This window comes from Vigna radiata, chromosome 11 (genome assembly GCF_000741045.1).
Source record: "Vigna radiata var. radiata cultivar VC1973A chromosome 11, Vradiata_ver6, whole genome shotgun sequence".
In the NCBI taxonomy this organism is placed as follows: domain Eukaryota; kingdom Viridiplantae; phylum Streptophyta; class Magnoliopsida; order Fabales; family Fabaceae; genus Vigna; species Vigna radiata.
Genome location: NC_028361.1, coordinates 4,625,733 through 4,647,436, shown reverse-complemented (window position 1 = coordinate 4,647,436; position 21,704 = coordinate 4,625,733). Strand labels below are relative to the sequence as shown.

The window sequence follows — 21,704 nt, the reverse complement described above, 5'->3', positions numbered from 1 at the left end:
TATAAGCATTTGCTGACATATGTTCCAATGTCATTAGTGACACTGCTTAATGAACTTTACCTTAAGCAACTCGACATAGACAATTAGATTTTCTCAAAATTTTCCCATAAAAATGGTTTCACGTGAGGTCATTAAATATATGACGACATTCTTAGCAAATATTAATTAGGGAATCTTAAATCAAAGCCTTACAATTTGAATTAACCTTTCTACAATGAAAGAGAGTAAAACATAAGATCGATTTTACAATACTAAGTACATGATGCCCGTGACTTAGAGAAGCTAAAAGCCTAAAAGAATTAATAGGATGCCATATTGCCATTTCAGAGGGTTAAAATTTAAGCAACCAAACAAACAAATCATTGAACACGGGTTTCAAGAAAACAATAATGATCTTTACTTAAATCAATTAGCTGACAAAGACATGTACATGTTTGACTGAACAAAGAAACAAAAAAGACTACAAAGGAAAAAGAAGCCACTCATTTAATCAACCGTGTTAGTAGGTGGGTGTGGGTGACCAAAAAAGGCATAGAACACTGAGGTAATGTTCCAGAGCCAAAGCAAAACTTTTGAACCCTGAGGCTTTACTGGGGCAAAAGATGAGCGAAGTTGGTATGGTATTTACACCTTTCTCCAGCAGTCAGAATAGAAGAAGAGACTACAACTAATAGTCAGCTTCAAGAAAACTCTCATAAATGGTTCCTTTCAGCGTTTTGTTAACGTCATCCCAGTTCTGAATGTGGTCTGACAATGGTCCTCTATGTATCTTAACATGACGGCTCGTTAACTCCATCTGAGGCAATCCTAAGAAATCTTGAACATCTCTTAGTTTCTGCATCAAACACACGGTGAATACAATCATGTAATGAAGAGTGAAAACTAGGAAGAGATGATTAATCATGTTTTTGGTTGTGGAAAAAGAATTCAGAAGAAATAAGTTGAAAAAATACAGACATGTCATTTTTAGTTCCTTGGTAGAATAGAAATAGGTGAAAAATAGAAAAAAAAAAGTTTTGGAAATTGTGTAATTTGATTAATTTAACAGGGGCTAAGAGATAAAGAGATGAATAGAAAATCAATTCTCTCCCCCTCCCCCAACTGTACCAAACACCTTAAAAGGGTGCAGAAAGGCAAGGTTGAACTTGGTTAAATCTTCAGCATTAACAGACGATTGATTAGCTCCAGGGGTGCATAATAGAGAAATAAATGCAGTTATAACCGTTGACTACAATATCAATAGTTGAGACTCTGCTAAAATATATGTATACGTCTAATAAACTATGAAATTGTCAGAATCTCAACAACTGATTTTATTTTTTATCAACACTTATAACTATATTTTTGAAGTATTATTAACTTCACTCGGAGCTAAATCCATTTGTTGTCATATTTTAGATAAGTATTTAGCTAAACTCAAACTATAAGTTATCACTGGCAGATTGTGATAGCATAACATCCAAAAGGACTTTTCCTTTCTATTTTGCAGCCTTCTAATGATTTAAGATTTTATGATGGGGTCCTTACAGTGTGATTTCTCATAAGATCCTCATAGTACACAATCATATGCCGAGTTCTGTTGAAGTATTCTAAAGCCTTAGCAGATCTCATCTCCATATCCTTCAAGTCATCCAGCAAGGATGTCGAATTAATGATAGGCTTGTACTTTGAAAGAATATCCGCCTAAAATAAACCAACTATGAGCCTCACTATATGACTATAATAAGAGAAATCAAAAGAAAGATGGATGAAGAGACCTCTTCTGCAGAGTGTACATGAGCCTTGTGTGTTCCATTCAATAGCTTGGCATAACGATCATATGAATTGGCTAGCATTGATACCATCCTGCGTAGCAAGTTCCTCCGGAAAAGAAATATAACAGAAATACGTCTGTGGTTGAAATATTCTGCTATTTCCTTATGGTGTTCCATCAATCCCTGCAAAATCCAGATTTCTCAGTTCTTTTATCATTTCAAATCAGATCAAACATCAGCATAAACTAGATGGAAACAGAGTCTGAGAGCGAGGGAGAAAGAGCAGGACAGCAAATAGATGTGAGGTTAACAACATATGTCAAACTCCAAAAATTTCATAGCCACGTGAATTTCCAGTCCATAAATCCATCCTAAAGACGATTGCTTTCACATTTATGTTTCCTGATCCTGAAGTAACAATAGAACTAGAAGCGCATTTTAAACACAAGATGACTCAAGGTCAAAGAAATATAAGTAAAGCAAAACGAAAATGCAGAGGATCTTTGACTTTTAGACTCCTGATCCTCAAGGAAAGAAACTAGAATTCTTCACACAAAACATTCTTAATACTATTTTTTGGTATTACACAAATTCTTGAGAGAGCACTTAAGGAGGATAAATATGTAGAACTTAGTCTTAGGGAATCCAGGAGATGCTACAATTCCGCTCGAAGCATCCAACGGTAATAAATACCAGAGATACTTGGATGGCATATTCTCATCTTTCTAAAAAAGAGGGGGTAGGTCACCTGTATGACAGTCCTTAAATACTATATAAAAGTATTTAAAAAGAAAGTTTGCAGCGCAAGCATATAAGTAAAATCATTTTAACATTCAACACCAGTAGGAAAATTTGAAGAACAAGATGTTGTAGTCCCCATTCTTAATATTTTCATAAATCTGATCAAGTCTATGAACCCAAATTTAACTAAATTTAACCAAATTTATGTAAATATTACTCATAAGGATTTCGTGAGTCCATTCAATCTCCTTTGGTAACACTTGTCACTGCTTAGATTGCAATCAGATGTAATACTTGCATTACAAATTTCACAGCTCAGATTATACTCATTTGCAACTAGTAGCCCATTTCTATTCAATGCTCACACCTGGCAATAGAAATGGCTGATTCCAGATACCAAGGGGGAAGTCCTGATGAAGGTAAAGTATCAAAAGGTTTTCTTTAACTTAAATCCTCCACAACAGAAAATACAAGGAATAGTTATGGGTATAAACTGAAATGCAATCAAAGCCAGTAACATATATATCGCAATGCAACTATGCCTACTGAAAGAAATAGCACAAGTAGTGTTTTTCTTCTTGAAGCTTCTTAGCAAAACATAAGCTCATGCGTACTTCAGCAGACTCCAGGAGTTCAGTTTGCAATCAGTGAGTCGGTAAATTGTAACATATTTTAGGATTGACATGTGATATTCTAGTAAGATTTAAAGTGAATCGGGAATTACTTTCAAACAGTTTTGTGAAAATTTCTAGACAATCATTCAGGCCAGAACACGTTCAACTGCACAAAATAACACAACACTACAGCATAACCTCACACAAACCCTTGGCAGATTATGAGGCAAAGTTTAACGGCAGTCTCTTAGCAGAAAAAAAAAAGTCACAACTTGCCCAAGCAATTAACTAGCATTAATATCAATAAATGTGTGGATCTGTTGACAACTGTAAATACTCAGAAAACTTAACAAAAAGTCTGTATACCTGATTAAGCATCCACTTCAAGCCAGTTGCAGCAGAGCACTCGTTCTTCGAAGCACTATTGAACCAGTCCAAATTGTAAACTTTATCTAAAGTCTGCAAAATCGAAGACACATTTTTCCTTCTCTCTCTAACAGAAAATATCTCCCCATTCGAGCTTACATTGATGTGGCTATTTAAAAGGGTCTCAAACCACCCACTACCTGATCTCTGATTGGACAATATGGCAAAGAACAGTACAGGATTATGAGCACACTCGTTCCTGGCAAACAACGTGGCAATCAATGAGCACCTAATTAAGGCAACTGATAAAGATTTACAGAAACTTCCCAATACCTGCTAAAGGATACAGGTTTAGGATAATGTAGTAGGTGAGGAGTATTCATTAGCTTCAATCTACCATGAGAATGGTTGTCAATGACTTTAAAATCCACAAATGTAGTCCTAGCTTGTGTGCTTATCTGCTTTAGACATGCAGAGAAGATAAAAACGCCACAAACCATCGAAAACATCACAACTGCTGCCCTTAACAACATCGGTGATCTCTTTGGAGGCTTCATGACGAGAATTTCCTGCAACCACATACGAAGAAAAATTTAATAAAATGCAAATAACGACAACTTTCATTGCTAGACGTCAAGTAGGTAAATTGATGGAACCTCCCCTTCACTCAAAATACCAGAAGAACATAAATGGAAAAGAACACTGGATATTCCCAAAATGGTGCCCAGTCCACTACCATCCAGATGTAACTTTTCCAAAAAAATAAGATATTATTCTTGGCTTTGTTAGGATAATAGTAATTAAAAGAAAATAACCAAAAACATATCAACAATGAAAACTTCAGAGGCATAAAGCATTAGTCTCTGTAACGCATGAACCAAAAAAAAAAAATCCAGCAAGACAAGTCCCTGACACAGCACAACAGATGCACGCTTTGCTAAAAAATAATAAACCTACACGTAAAAGTATAATGAACACCCAAATCCAGATAATAACCCAGAAACCTACAAAGGAGCTTAAAGTGTTCTTCTTTTCTTTTAGTGCTAAAGTGTTCCACTTTAAACCCATATATCAGTGTTAATTATTCTTTACCCGAATTTAAACCACTCTTTCTATGAACACGCGGGACTATTTCATCTTCCCTCGTAATAGCATACTCCCAGAGTGCCAGAAGTAGAGGATAAAGTACCAGAAGCCCCCCAAATGGTAGAAAGTTGAAATGTTTAAGGAAAATAGTACACAGAGAAGCGAGTTAGAAGAATTGTAAAACAAGGGAAGCAAGAGAAGCAACACATTGTGCAAAAGGGACATCTGGGTTTAACAGTAGAAAGGAGCAAATAAGGAACTAGAGAGCAAGTACCTTGTAGAACAAACACATGTCTTCTACCATTGTAGTTCTGGAGAGAGAGAGAGAGAGAAGAAGAAGAAGGTGTGAGTGAGAAGTGAGAGAAAGGGGTCAGCTTTGGAGCTTGATTGCCTGAGAGCGGAACCCCAAATGGCATTCAAAGCCCTAAAGCCAACCCAACCCAATTCAGACGACAAGAACAACAACACCACCAACAAGGTGCCATTCTTCACGATTCCCTATGCTCGCTGTCTTGTTTCTTCTCTCTCTCTCAAAATCAAAATACTTTTATTTTATTAATGTTCTTCTTCGTTCTTTCTTTTCCTTTCTTTTCTTTTCTTTTCTTTTCTTTCACTAATCTTATTATCATGACAATGGTGATGATTAGTATTATTAGGAAGTTAAAATAGCAGTAACAAATCTGGCGTGCATAACGGTGGTTTGGTAGGTGGGTAGAGGCCCACACGCGACTGCAAGAGGCGTGTGAATGATGAAGAAAACGAGAAAAAGAAGAAAGCACTCTTTTCTCTATTTCTCTATAATAGTAGTCTAAGTTATCTCACCTAAACTAAATAGAAGGTTAAATATATTTTTAATTCTTATATTTTGGGATAATTTTAGTTTTAGTCTCTTTTTTAAAATATAGTATAATTTAGTTCTTCAACTTTAAAAATTCTGGTTTTAGTCTTTTTTACTAAATTTTTTAACTTTATTTGTTGTTTCAAACGCGTTTCTCAGTTAACATTGAATCAAAAATGTGTCAAACAGTATAAACAATTCAAATATTATAATGAAACGTACTTGAAACAGCAAATAAAGTTAAAAAAATTTGGTAAAAAGGACTAAAACCAGAATTTTCTAAAATTAAAGGACTAAATTGTACTATAGTTTGAAAGAGGGACTAAAACCAAAATCGCCCAAAGTATAGGGACTAAAAACATATTTAACCCTAAATAAAAATATTCACCTTTTCTAGTTTTACTATATTTTTAAATTAATTATTTTTTTTATTTTCGTTTTTCATTTAAATAATACATAACAAAAATAAGCTATAATTAGAAAAAAAAAACTTTTTTCTCTGAATTTTAAAAAATGGAAACAAAAAGGAACAAATTGCTTACTCGGACAAGATCTTTTGACTTTCTCCTCACTCTTTTTTTTCTTATTTTGCCGAAAACTATAATTATTTATAGAAAAATAGTATTAAATAAGTAATGATTTGTATTGAGTAAATTTGGAGAAGGTGATGATTTTGGCGTTATTGTTTATTATACAAAGGTGTTACGTGGATAAGTGTTATTCCTAACTACTATAAAGTAAAGGAAGAAAATCATAAGTGGTTTACTACTACTTCACATGTAACGTTTAAAAAGTGGTGTGTGGAATTAAATCTTTCGTAAAATGGTGACACATAGAGCAAATGTACCTTTTTTTACCTAACATACACAACATTAAATATAAATTTACGACTCTTTAAAAGTCTTTAAAAGAAATGGTCATAAAACGAGTGGATTGAATTAGACAAGAAAGAAAAAACATATAATTATTCTTGGTTTGGAGGGTGATGGATGGTGAGTTTTGTTGTGATTGACTTGTAAATAAGTTTACAACAGAATAGTTTCGACATGCATACAAATATTTTAAATAAAAGAATTGGATAGACTTTATGTAAATTTAAAACTTATATTTTAACTTTAAAATTAGTTTTTTCAATTTTAATTAAATTTAAAGTGCTTTAGTGTGACAAAAACAAAGTTCGACTAAATTTAAAAAAAAAAAGGAAAAAGAAATACTAGAAAGTGGTTGTTTTTTCACTATATTTAAGAAGTTTAAAGAGATAAAAATAATATTTTATGAATATATTTATTGGAAAAAATCACAGTTTAAATTTAATTGTCAAATAAAATATTTTTATAGAGATTAAGACATTTGTACGGTGAGAGTCTAATTTATAGAATTAACAAGGTATTAAATTGTGATATTTAATTATTTTAATATTAAAAAATTTAAAATATAAATATATTTTTTATAAACAAGTTTTATTATTTAAAAATACATATAAAAGAAAACTTATCCTAAATTTTTCTCGTTTCTTTTTTAGATTGTTTAACATTTCACTTATTTATTTGAAAATTAGAGATTATTTGAGTGATTTTTGTGACGAGTTCTCATTTCTTGATTTATTAATTTTTTAGTTTGGATAAGTTAGTTTTTTATTTCTTTTTTATGTTTAAGTTGATTCTTCCTTTGCATGTTGTTTACATGTTTCTTTATAATCATTTATAAGATTCTATGTTAATCAGTAGTTCTAATGATATATCTTAATCATGTTTATATTATTCGTAGGGACAGATAGAGTTTTCTGTGAACGTTGTACGAACTTTGAATTGTTTGGACTATTATAAAAATGGAAGGGAAGCTAATATCTACTTTTTTTTATATTGGTATTGTTAAGTTTATTAATGCATGTCATTAATTGATTGAATTGAATTTATAAATGAACTATGATTGTTTTGAAGAATTGGTTTTTTTAGTAAATATTATTGATTTTGAATTGTGTAATGTGAATTGTTTGAATTTTGATTTGTTGGTTTGGGTTGGATTTTATGCTTTTAAAAGAGATATAAAATGAGAAATTTCTAAAATTGTTTTGAACTACTTCCTTAAAAAAAAAGTACTCATTTGACCAATAAAAGAAGTACCAATTATATTTATGATATAACATGGAGCAACGACACCACAATAACGTTAGGCGTCCTATTTTGCTAATTCAACACTAAACAATGGCAATATGTCATTAAGCATCATATTAATACTATTAGTTTGAACCTTTTTCAACTTCATATCGCTGAGTGTTCCCGTTTAAATTAATACCACAAGATATTATTGTTGAATTTTACTAATTTAACCTAATAATTTAATTCGTGAATGACTCAAAAAACTTATTTATTTTTTATTTAACTACCATGATCAAATCTCAATATCAATATAAGCCTAACCAAAATAGCAAGAATATTGATTGATTATTTATTAATCATTAACTTTATAAGTCTTTACTAAAATTCAATTTTTATTTAACTAACGCACTAAGACGTTGGAAGTCTGGAATTAGAGTATAATATGTATTTGTTAATTGTTACGATACTTTCAATTTAAAATAAATTATTACATTTTCTATTGATAATTTGGTATAATATTAATCATTATAAAATTGAAATTGAGTTATCACTTTTTTATCACTATCATATTATATATATATATATATATATACATATATCGTGGACTTGTCCAGATTTTTTACATCTTATTTATAATCATTTTTATTCAAATTATAAAATATTTCTTGTTGTCATAATTTTTAGTGTGAAATTATGATCGATTGAAACAATAAATCTAGTAATAGAATAAAGAATAATTTTTCTTTGTGATTGATGACATTGTGTATTGGGTTTTAGACGTAACATTTATCCCAGCATAATTATTTTCTAAATTAGTTTTTGGTCGAAAAATATTTTTTAAGAGACTTTGCAAAGAAAATTAATAAAAATAATCTTTAATAATAGAACTGCCATATTTCATTAACTTAAGTTTATTTTTTCACTCAGTCGCGATTCCAACTAAAGGGTCATTACTTAATTAATTACAACTGGTCTTAAAAAAAAAGATAATTTACTCTTAATTACTCTTAATGAAGCTCAACAACTATAACTTTCATATAAATTACTACATAGTAAAAATGCACATTGTTTATGGTACTATTTCATATTGTAACGCCTTTTATTTAATTATTATTATTATTAAGCTTAGCTTCTCATTGTCCCCAATGCAGCTCTAAAAAGAACTACGTTTACCCCTTCCAATACGCCTCATAAAACAACAATAGACTAAAGAACAGGCCTCAGCACTTCAGATTTTAAAGTTCAACGGAATTAACTTATTATTTTTTAAATTTGGACTTGTTTTGTGTAACCTCCCAAATAAATAAATATATATATATATATATATATATATATATATATAATATACAAAAATATAATAAAAGGTTAAATTATTGAAAATAAACATTATTTATATTAACATATTTCAACCATAATTTTATTAAATCTCATAATTAGATATAAGAGAATAAACATGACCATTTTGTATTAATTATATAATATATAAAATTTAATACATAATTTATTTTATATATTCTTGAGTTATGTATGATTGATTTTGGAAAGCTCGATCATTTCTACATATGAATGTCTCTTTTATTTATCTTGTGAATTTAGTGATGTAAGGTTAAACTTTGTTAAAATGGTTATATTTTTAGAGCGGTAAGCTAGTTTTAATATGCGTATATATATTAGTTTACACTAATATTCATAGAAAATAGTGAAATTAATTTGTTAATTTATATTATATGTTGTTGGTTATTTAAATTATATTTTTAGATGTTGACACTAAGTGAACTTAGTTTTTTTTTTATTATTTAATTTAAATGGAAATACTTTCATAATTTCTATTAGATTGTTCGAGTGAACAGTTTGAAAAAATATTATTCATAATTTATTATGTATATAGTGTAAATTTATATATAAGTTTGAAAAGGTTTTGTTTTGAATGATTTTGTGTTCTTATTTCTGTGCATATTTGATTATGATAATGAGTGACAAAACTTTTATTTTATGTTTGGAGATTGAAGCTGATAATTTTTTTGTTAAATTATAATGATAGATTTATTTATTTACATATTAGTAAATTATGAAAATGGAATAGACCTTATCTTGTGAAAATTGCAAATATTAGAATAGTAGAGTTTGTTACTAACATAACTATGGTGCATGTAAGTAGTAATGTATCTTCTGTATTTACCATGTTAAAATTATCATACTTAATGTATAGTTCATTGTTTTAGGTATAATGACACAACGAGAATTGAGCAAAAGTGGTGTATGAATTTTTTTTTATTTCATGTATTTTGGCTATTAAAGCAAAATACTGATAATTTTTTTTATTAAATTTATGATGATAGATTTCTTTATTTACGTATTAGTAAATTATGAAAAATATTTTTCCGAATGAGTATACCTTATTTTAGGATAACTATAAATGTTAAAATAGTAGAGTTTATTACCAGCATAAAAGTGGTGTATGACTTTTGTTCTCAATGAGTTAAAGAACTTACTATTAAAAAATATCAAATTCAATTCAACACAGATAACATAGATCTAATGTTTGATCTTTAAAAATAAGTTACTATGTTTACTATTAAAAAACACATATAAAAACACTTATTATATCATTGCAAGTATATGACTTCAAATAATTCAATTCAACGTAAACAATAAACTCAATTTATTTTCATATAATTATTCAAATCGACAAAATATTATAATATTTATATAGAAGTATACGTCACATAAATCGATTTGGACTTAAATGTAGGTTTTAATTATTCACTCGTTATTCGAACAACATATTTCCCTTATGTAGGACACACTTTTTTGTTTAGGCAAATACAGCTTAACGATTTTAAAAAATTAATTTACAACCCAAATTCACTTTTAAACAGAAATATTAATTTTCAATTAAAATAATACGAAAACACGATCTGAAGAAAATATAATTATTCAACAGTCAAATTGACCATCATAAATCTAATATCCAAATTAAAAAAAAAATATCATAAAACTGTACAAACTTAATTCTTTTCAAATCTTTTGAGGGATATTGTTTATACATAAAATTGCAAGTAATACAATTCAATTTGATTTCCCAACCAAAATCTCATTTGAAAAAATTTCACCATAAAATACTTAATACATCAACATTTGAAGTAAACTAATTTATCTTTAAAGATTTGTTTGAAATTGAAAAAAAAAAATCCCAACTTACCATAAAAAAACTTGATCAAGAAACAACACGTTATAAATTTCAACTAACAAAAAATACATCTATTTAACTTAGAAGTCACATGCATTCCCAAATTTGTGGATAAAAAATACAAAAAAAAAACAAGTGTATGAAAAAAAAAAACTTACTCAAACTAAATTTAAGTTAAGTATATATTACTCTAATTTTGTGTGGTCTAAACAGAGATGTTACTGTTGCAAAATTAAATAGCAATTAGTGTTGGATTGAAGACTTGCCATGCCAGGTTGACAGACTATTTTATATTTATGGCGATCAGACTTTATTTTCACCATATGCATAATAATTTAATAAAAGTGACTTTTTTTTATCAGTTTCAATATAAATAATTTATTAATTATACGTTAATAAGTACTTTAAAAAATAAAGAGTAACTATCAAGAAAATTCCTAAAAAAATATATTTTATTTTAACAAAGTCAACAAAACAAAGAGAGAGAATGAAGAATAATGACCATCTCTGGCCTCATGCTATTATAAATCAGTCAAGTGGATAGATAATCAATTCAGATAAACTAATATCACCATCAGAGTAAATCATAACATCCATCAAATCCAAGAGATATAACATAAATAAATAAATTTATTTATTTATGTCCTTGAAGAAAAATTATGATTAGAATAGACAAAAACTATGAAGAAATAAAGTTTATTAATTTGTGAATAAAATAAATATAATTTTAAAAAAATATATTAAATGAAATATGTGACACAAATTTATTAGAATCAGTTTACTAATTCAATTGTAAAAATAATATATATTTAATTTTTATTCTAGCACTCATAATTATTTAACACATTTTAATTTCTTAAAAACAGGTTTAAATCTTAATTATGAAAAATCTTAATCTTAAATATTTTTACCAAAAATTTACATTATTTAGAATGACCAATAATTAAATCTTTATTTTTAAAATTAAATATATTAATTGTTTTATCATAACTCAACTCCTATTCTCTTGTATCAAATCTATGAATAAAAGAGTTGGTTATTTATTTCAGTATATTCATTACTAACTCTAAACAAGAATAATAATGAATGCTTATAAAATAAGTTTTTACTTCCTCTCAGTTCTCACTCCAAAAAGATTTATTTTTAAGTGTTTAAACCCTTTTATTTATAAATTTTTCAAAACATTTGAATTTTGTACTTGAAATAATTAACTCCGTTCGGTTGATAGTTAATTTTCTTGATATTTTTTTATATTTAATGATTTTTACTTATCTACGAAATTATAAATCAAATACTTATATTTATCAAATTATTAAATAAAACCTTAATTATTTTAAAAAATATAAAATATTTATATTTCCTAAAATTATTTAATAATAAATGAATTAAACATTTTTTTTATATAACTGTATCGTGTTGTACTTCTCGACTCTACAGTATTTGGAGTAACGTGCACTGTTGTTACAAATATAAGAAGTATATAATGAAGTTAGTCAAATACTCAAAATAGTTGATTAATAAATTAAAAGTTGAAACTAACTAATAAACTTCTTATTTACAATTAAACATATTTTCTGTATTGTCAGAGAGAGTTTTTATCATAGTCTAACCCATTAGAGCTTGATTAGAGTCTAAGTTTATATTAACTCTATTTGTTATTATCCTTGATGTCCTTAGCATGATGAGAATACGTCAAACTAGTTTTATAAAATTAAGTAAAATGTATTTTATTATTTTATATTTTTGTTTCATTTGTTAATAACTTATAGTAAAAACTAAAAAAGTAGTTTAAAAGAAAAATATTATCCAAACTTAAAAGTGACTTTACAAATAGTGTAAACAAATAAAGTCTCCTTCGCCAATAAATATTTTAATATTTTAATACCGATAGTTTCTATATTTGTGATACACGTAAATCCGATTATGGCAGTTAGAAAGAGGAACAATTAAGGACATTCCACGTGCAATTAAAATCCATCTCCAATATGGTTTTATTTTTGGTAGTTTTTGACAAAATAAACACCGTTTAATAAATACCATTATTTATTAACTTTATGATTAAATGTTTCGTGACGTTCTTTAATTATTGTTAATTATCATGACATGTTGAAATTCATAATTGATACTTGTAAATTAATTTCATTTAATTTAGTTGTGCACAGTATGCATCTTTTACTGAATAAATTAATCACCATCCATTTTCTTTTATTATGATTTAATACTATTCTTACATAAGTAAATAATAATGCCTCCTGTCGTTATACGCCCTTTTTTCCCTCTTGTTAAAAATACAGTAAAAATACGATGATATTAGAATGAATACTTTAGAGTTCCTAAATTTCTTATTGTTGTTTTGAAAGTGCATTTTGATCCATTTGTTTAAAATTATATAAATAATTAATTTAAATGTAAAATAATCTGGTGGTTATTTTATTTCGTAGATTTTAAAATTAAAATTTAGTTCATATTTGTTTAGAATAAGCAAACATAACTTTTTTAAGAAAATAAATACATATTTTAATGATCCGCCGCTAAATTCTTTTATATTTTTTTATTGGTGGAAAGTTCTTCCATGTTTCTTATTATCTTAAAAAATATTGAATAAGAATATTTAAATAATATTTTTTTAACAACATTTAAATAATCATTATCTAAAAAAGTCATATAGAAAATTGTTACTTTTTTTCGAAAAAGAAAACTTTTAAGCAAACGGAATTTCTAGACACTTCTTCCTTCATTTTCTCCTCTTTTATTTTATTTCTAAATTAATCTTTAATAACTTTGAAAACAAATTTAAATAGCCAAAAAGATACTTATAGGACACTTGAAATTGTTTACTGGAAACATGAATATTTAGTTATATATGCTAAAAATAAATATACATAGAGTCATATTTTAGAGTTTATCAAAAGATTATATGAGGAATCTATATTTTAATTTTTACTTCTACTTCAAAATAACGTAAGACTATTCAACGTACCAAAACAAAATCTTAAATATAAATAAGTAATATATATATATATATATATATATATATATATATATATATATATATATATATATATATATATATATAAATTATTTGTACTTCTTTATATTTGTGTATTATAACATTTGTCGAGATGCAAGATCTTTGGGAATCATCCACTTTCATCCTTGTGAGGCTAATGAAAAATACATTATCATTTATCCTTTCCTAAGATTTCAATGTAATGAAATTAATAAGATATATTTTCTGAATTGAGTTATAAGTAATTTATAAATTTAAGAATTTTCAACTGAGTTTTTATAATAAAAAAATTGTTCTATTAAATATTCATTTTTTTTTGAAAAAAATCTAAGTATTTGATGTTGAATTTTGTTCTTATAACTTAGTGACTTAATGACATAACTGTCAATTTCATCTTTCCTTCTTCAACTCCTACTTTTTTTTTCTTCAAATATCTTCATCGTTCCTATTAACTCATTCTTAAAGAGAGGACCAGTTGATTAGTGAATTGGATATCACAAAATATAAATAACTGAAATATATGATATACTGAAAATTAAAAAAAAAAAAATTGAAATATATGATATACTGACTATAACATTATTTAAAAGAAAATAAAAAAAAAAATTGAATACTCACTATAACATTTTTTAAATTAAAAATAACTGAAATATATGATATACTGAAAATTTAATCAGATTTTATTAGTATTATTATTATTATTATTATTATTAAACTGGAGGCTAATTATACTTGAAACGATTGTTTGTTTGACTCTGACGGGTCTTACACAGATAAAACTCATATTTTCGAATAACTATAATTAGGCTACATTAAAGACTGGTTGATAGCGTGTATGTATATAACACAACTTTTTTTTTTATTTTTTTTTTCACGGGATAATATTTTAAATAAGTTAAAGTCAATGATTTCACATAATCAAAGATTTTAGAAGATACTTATAAACCCAATTATTTTATAAGTCAAAACTAACTTATTTATATTTTAATTTTAAAAAATCAAATGAAAGAACGTTTATTTTAATTTATTTTCGTTTTCCACAGATATTCAAGACGATGTGTTTCTTATTCGTGATTGAGATAAACATGTACTTGAAGAGTCCAGTCATTAAATTTGAATTGAGAAACAAGGTAAACCTAATTGAGAAGGTTTTTAATAGCCACCAGCTACGGTGTTTTTGCGTGAAATATAAATAATAAAAGTCTACATATAAGGAACCTCTGAAGTTCTTCATATATCCATATCCACACGCTTGTTAATCATTGAGTCTGACATAGGATTCCAAACAGCCATGGAAAATCCATCTTCCGCCGAAACTCAGCCTCCAAAATACGATCTCATTACGGTTCTCAGCATTGACGGTGGCGGAATCCGAGGAATCATTCCCGGAGTTATTCTTGACTACCTTGAGTCTCAACTTCAGGTTAACATATATAAGCAAATATTTGCCCTATTTAATGCTTCATTAACTGATTATTCCTAATGTGTAATATATGCAGGAGATAGATGGTGATAAGGATGCAAGACTTGCAGATTACTTTGATGTAATCTCTGGAACAAGTACAGGGGGTCTCGTTGCTTCCATGTTAGCAGCTCCAGATCCAAAGGCCAATAATCGCCCTTTGTTTTCTGCCAAAGATATAGTGCCATTTTACCTCCAAAATTCTCCACAAATTTTCCCCCAGACAGGGCACGTCTACTGCTACTACTGTTATTATTATACTGTCACATACATACATACATACATATATATATATATATATATATATATATATATATATATATATATATATATGATCACTATGCTATATTTATATATCCAGATTATTATTTCCCTGTGTATACTAAACAAATGATATGATGAGTGTTTATATATATTGTTTAACCTTTCATAATTTCACGTGCATGCAGTGGAATATTCGCTCCGCTGTTAAACATAGGGAAAGCGTTGATAGGACCAAAGTACGATGGGAAGTATCTACATGAGCTGATAAGAAAGAAATTAGGGGACACAATGTTGCACCAAACGCTGACAAACGTTGTTATTCCCGCTTTTGACGTCAAGAAACTTCAACCTACCATGTTTTCATCGTTTCAGGTTATTACTTAAGTCTTATATTATAGATTTTTTTGGTTGAAATAGTTGTATGTAAATCCCAGTGATGTTTTTCAGTTGGAAACGGAGCCGGCTTTAGATGTACGATTGTCGGATATTTGCATAGCAACTTCGGCTGCTCCGACATATTTGCCAGCTCATCATTTTACAAAAGAAGATGGAGAAGGGAGAGTGATAAAAGAATTCAACCTGATTGATGGTGGTTTGGCTGCTAATAATCCGGTGAGATTCTTGAAGGAGTTTTTGTCGAAAGGTTTAAAAGTTTTATGTTGTTGACATGCATATATATATATATGCAGACTTTGGTTGCAATTAGAGAGGTGACGAAGAAAATCATAAGGAGGCCAGATGCAACACCTATAAACCCTTTGGACTATGATCGTTTTCTTGTTCTGTCATTAGGGACTGGTTCAAACATGAGCGAGCAGAAATACAACGCAAAGGCGGTTTCGAAATGGGGAATTTTAGCTTGGTTGTCGAACTCTGGGTCAACACCCATTATAGATTGTTTCAGCGAAGCAAGCACTGATATGGTTGATTACCACAACGTTGTGGTTTTCAGTGCTCTTCAATCTGAAGACAACTACCTCCGCATTCAAGTAAGTTACCTTGTATTAACCAAATAATTTAACAAGTGACTTAAAATAGTTTAAATTTCCTGTGGTTGTGTATTTAATAATGGTGGTACGTAATTTGTTAAAAAAGAATTATAATGGTTGGTTAAATCAGGACAATACATTAAAGGGAGATTTAGCATCTGTTGATATAGCTACTAAAGAGAATTTGGATAATCTGGTGAAAGTGGGAGAGGAGTTATTGAAGAAAGCAGTCACGCGAGTGAATCTTGATACAGGACACTATGAACCAGTTCCAGATCAAGGCACCAACGCCCAAGCCCTCAAAAGGTTTATTTTATTTCTATAATCCTTTTAACTTTAACAAAATTTTATCTTTATTTAAGTTTTTATATTTTTATTTTTGTTGAATATAATAATATTGTCATTTTTGCAATAACTTTTAGGTCAATGACAAAGAAAACTAAGATTGTTATTGTCATCATCAATGATATAGATGACGATTTATTATTTTATATATATTACAATATTTAACACTAGAAAAATAAAAAGAAAAAAAATTACAATTACACTATTTTTTAATTGAAAAAATTAAATATCAAACAATTAACTAAAAAATAAAATGTTAAATAATTAATAAACAAAAAATTGAATAAACTCAACTGAAAATTCTCAATACGTAATTAACGCGACACTTAATTAAACCATATATACTTTTAATTTGATTTTTGTTTGTTTGCAGTATTAACACTAAACAAGTTGATTGATGTTTCCAGGTTTGCAAAGTTACTCTCGGATGCAAGAAAGAAGAAAAAGTCTAACTCACAAGATGGAAATTAAACACAAGAATCCATGGTTGAACCTTCGCATATACCATTACAATATAAGTGTTAAAATTTCTACAATATTATAAATGTTAAAAGAAAATACTCCCTTAAATGTTGTAATTTTTTTAAATTGTTATTTGTATTTAATTATTTTTTTATCAGTTGTATTCTTATGTATTTTGTAATCTTTAAATAATATATACATGTTTATTTTGTGTGTGAGATAGAGAAAAACGTATAACAATAAATTATATACCTGTTTTATTGGAAGGTAAAATTTCTTATATTTTTTCTCCTAAAAAGAGAAAAAAAAAAAAATATATATATATATATATATATATATATATATATATATATATATATATATATATATAAAATAGAGAGAATAATCATTATCACTTTTAAACTTAAAAATAAAAGTAAAGTTTATCGTTTATTATTCTGGATCAAAGCATAGGCTTAAACTCTAATTTCTTTTAATTAGCACGTTCTCTTGACAATAACTCCATATATTTTTCAATATAATATTTTACATTAACTTGCACTTATCATACGTCAAAATATGGATTTTTTTAGTAAGAGGTTTAGTAATAATTTAGTTTTAAAATCTTAAAATAAACATATTATTTGAAACTAATTTTTTAACTTACTATCATAAATTTCAACGTGTTAGATGCTATAAACCGGTAACATCGTCTCATTCAAAGACTAAAATTCTCTATTAACTCATCTTTAACGTTGACTTTATTTTATTATTAGAATTAAAAAAAAAAGTCAACACCTTAAAACTTATAACATGAATAGGGATTATAAAGAAAATTATTAATCATTTACCTTAATGTTAGTTGTTTAATGTACTTTATTGAATAATTTATTTAATTTTTCTTAATTAATTTAAGTATTTTGTTCATTAAGGAATAAAATAAAAATCAATTTCATCAACAGTTAACTAATCTGTTGACCTTGAAAATAGGAATTAATTTGGAAAGGATAGTAAAGTTAATTTCCAATGGTTCTTCTATCATTTCATATTTATTTATCTTTATTGTTATTCTCAACTAGTCATTTGATTTATTTTACTCTCTTATTCAAAAAATTTAAATCTTTATTTGGTCATTTATTATTTTATTCTATAAGATGTGTTTATTGTACTCTCTTATCAGGAAAATCTTATAATTATTTTTTTTTCTAATTAAATAATTACCTGAGCAAGTATTTTTGGATTGATAATTTAACTTCTATCTATTTACTACAGTTTTACTGAAGAGTTATCATCTCATCTTCAAGTAATAAATTATGTACTTCCATTCCATATTTTGAATAATAAATTGGCATTTATTTTCTCAAATAATGCTATCGCAAAACATTTTGAATCAACATAGCATGCAACATTTAAATTAGAAATTTTCTTATGAAATATTAATATTCATATTATTAAACATATGGATAATCATTTTTAATAAATTGAGAATCATAAACATCATATGCTTACACATTGTAATTTCATTAAAGACAATCAAATTTAGGATTAAATATGTTTTTGATTTAATTTAGTCATTCAAATTAAAGAATAAGTTAATTTAGTCTCTCAAATTAAATATGTTTTTGTTAAATTTATTTAACGTTTACACTGAAACAAAAATGTGTCAAAAGAGAAAAATAATACAAATATTATCACAAAACATATTTGAAATGTCAAATAAACTTAACAAAAATTTAATTAAAATAAATAAATTCATATAATTCTAAAATTGGAGACTTAAATTGGATAAAAAAAGACTAATTTTAATTTTAATTAAAAGTTAAGAAAAAAAATATTTAACCCTAAAACTTATTGATCTGATTTAATTTTGTAACTCTTCTGAATTACTCCTAGATTTGAAATCGAGTGAAACACGACAAATTTAAAAATGATTTTGACTCTATTCAATGTATAGATTAGGTCAAACTTAAAATTGTGCATAACTCTCCTAAAATCATTTTGAATTTCGACCAACTTAAAATGTTCATTCTATAAAATCTAAACTGTAATAGGAGAACTTATACACTCGATTCACGAATAATAATCAATATTTCTCAATTTAAACTTCTCAAACCTATTTTTAATATAATACCTAATAATTTCAAATTTAATCTAGAAAATACCACAAATGTGCTAATTAAAATAAGTCCTTATACTTCAAACACATTTTAGACTTGTTTCCTAATTTAGTATGTAGATATCTCAATTTAAACACATTTTTAGACCATCTATTGATCTCAAAGACCAATCAACTAAGTCTTATATCTATATGTATACTTATAAGTAAGGATGACAAAATAATCGCATCCACAAATATCTGCTACAAAAAATCTTGAAATTACCAACTGATTTTTATCGATGGAAATATATGTCAGTAAATTTAGCATACCAATGAATTTTATTGAAGAATTTTAATTTTTTGGTTATCGATGAACAAATCTGTCGGTAATACATTTGGCACTTACTGACGGAATTTACCGACAAAAAAAATTCGTTTGTAAATGACACATGCATTATCATAGAAAAATTTGTCGCTAAAATGGGCAGGAATTTTCTCACCCATTATTTGACTTACCAACGAAAAATCCGTCGATACATCTGTTGGTAAAATGGACGGGATTTTTCTCGTCCATTATTTGACTTATCGACGGAAAAGTATGTTGGTAAATGACATATACATTACTGATAAAAATCCATCAATAAAACAAGCGGGAATTTTCCTACCCATTTTTCCTCTTTGTCCGCGAGCCAAACTCTTTATATATCTCTCGCTCTCACATTTCTTCCTTATTTACCCGAGGGAGATTCTTCTTCTCCTACTTCTCCATCTTTCACTCCATCTTTTTCTTCTCTTCCATTCCATTACAACTAAAAATCAAGAGAGCCTCCATCGTGCTTCAGTCAAGCTGCATTTTCCACCACCGTGCACTGCCACCACCACACACTACCACCAACGCACACTACCACCACCGCGCACAACCACCACCGAGCACTATCACCAACGTCCACTGTCACTACCACACATTTTGCTCTATGTTCGGCCAACACCAAAGTTTATCCCTGTGTTTGATGTATTCAATCTTCTATATTGGTTAAAATAAAAAAAAAATAAAGAAACAAAAGGAGGAAGGAAGGAGAGCGGAGGAAGAAGATGAACCGGATCACGATATTACTGACGGCAAAAATCCGTCGATAAAATTTACCGACAATAGTTTTACCGACATAATTTTGGCCGTCAGTAATCCATCGACAAATTTCATTTGTCGACGGATTTTGCACATTACCGACAAATTTTAGCCATCGGTAATATCAGCTTTTATTGTAGACTTGTTGTGGATAGTTGTACCCACGGGTAACAAATATTTTAATACCCGCTTTTATTATACTCTTACTATACGATTCAGTTAAGTATTATTCTAATAGGAACATAGGTGCATGGTCCATGTTGATCCAATAAATATAACTAATATTCTCCAAGGAATACCAATTCCAAAAACACCAATACACACAATATTTACAAAGATCACAACTCTCTTACTGACTTGGACGAAGAGTATTTTTGTAGGTAGGTCTCTTCCTTCTCAACAATAAGGAGACCCTTTTTCGATGACGAAAGCTCTTGAAAGCACTATCCGCAAATCCATGCTCAAGATCTCGATAAGAACATTGGAACCCTTAGTGGGACTTTGGTAAAACTCTTCCCCAGTCTCACATTCCTATGGTCACCATGCAAAATTCTCTCACAAGACGAAGTCCAACATAAATGGCAACCATGGGACATCAATGTAGCTACAAATCCAACATAGCAACAATATGATGAAAAACGTAAGAGATGATCGGTATGGTCGAGATGGACGGGATGAACAGACTAACGGTATGATCAGGATGAACATGTTGACTGGTCTGTCCAAGTTGGCTTGAAAGGACAAGTCGATGGGATTGTCATGGTAAATCAGACTAATTGAATAAACGGGATAGACAGTAATCATTGAACGAGGTGGACTAATTTGCCGAATCTAATCCTTTTTGTCATCCTTATTTTAAAAAAAAAAAAACAGAAAGGCCCGTGCCTATTCACGATCGAGATACTAATTTCTATAAAAATGAAACATGTCACAATGATAAAATATGCATGTTAGTATTCAGCTATATGTGGTTGATTGAGGAACAAGGCTATGGCCATCCAATTAAGCCACAGCTAATTGTGAACGTAAATGGTGAATTAAACACCCGTTCTTTCTCATGGGTAAGCCTTCACGTCGATCTCACATCATCGTTAATCTGATGTTGATTTTGGAGTCTTGTTATGTCACGAGGAATGTTGATTCTAGTACATTAATTAAAGAGATAAAACATTAAATGACGCAATAAAGAAAAGGGAACGAAATATGAGTGAAAAAGAAAGTGAATGACTAATTAGCGTTTTCCTACTAATTCACGTGAATACCAGAACTCGAATGTTAAAG

General features: G+C 28.1%; 2 protein-coding genes across 2 annotated transcripts; one reads left to right on the top strand and one right to left on the bottom strand.

The window, feature by feature from the left end:
- Positions 1-299: 299 nt before the first annotated feature.
- LOC106776482 lies at positions 300-5,203 on the bottom strand. The gene is made up of 6 exons (XM_014663960.2): positions 4,836-5,203; positions 3,809-4,044; positions 3,476-3,734; positions 1,758-1,937; positions 1,528-1,683; positions 300-835 (listed from the first exon to the last, which is right to left on the bottom strand). Exons 1-6 carry the CDS (start codon positions 4,863-4,865, stop codon positions 668-670), a joined length of 1,029 nt encoding a protein of 342 aa, XP_014519446.1. The 5' UTR covers positions 4,866-5,203; the 3' UTR covers positions 300-667.
- Positions 5,204-14,917: 9,714 nt separating this feature from the next.
- Positions 14,918-17,317, top strand: LOC106777413 (patatin-like protein 3). The gene is made up of 7 exons (XM_014664998.2): positions 14,918-15,121; positions 15,198-15,388; positions 15,610-15,796; positions 15,872-16,036; positions 16,114-16,413; positions 16,544-16,719; positions 17,166-17,317. The coding sequence occupies exons 1-7, from the start codon at positions 14,990-14,992 to the stop codon at positions 17,227-17,229; spliced, it is 1,215 nt and encodes a 404-aa protein (XP_014520484.1). The 5' UTR covers positions 14,918-14,989; the 3' UTR covers positions 17,230-17,317.
- The last annotated feature ends 4,387 nt before the right edge of the window (positions 17,318-21,704 follow it).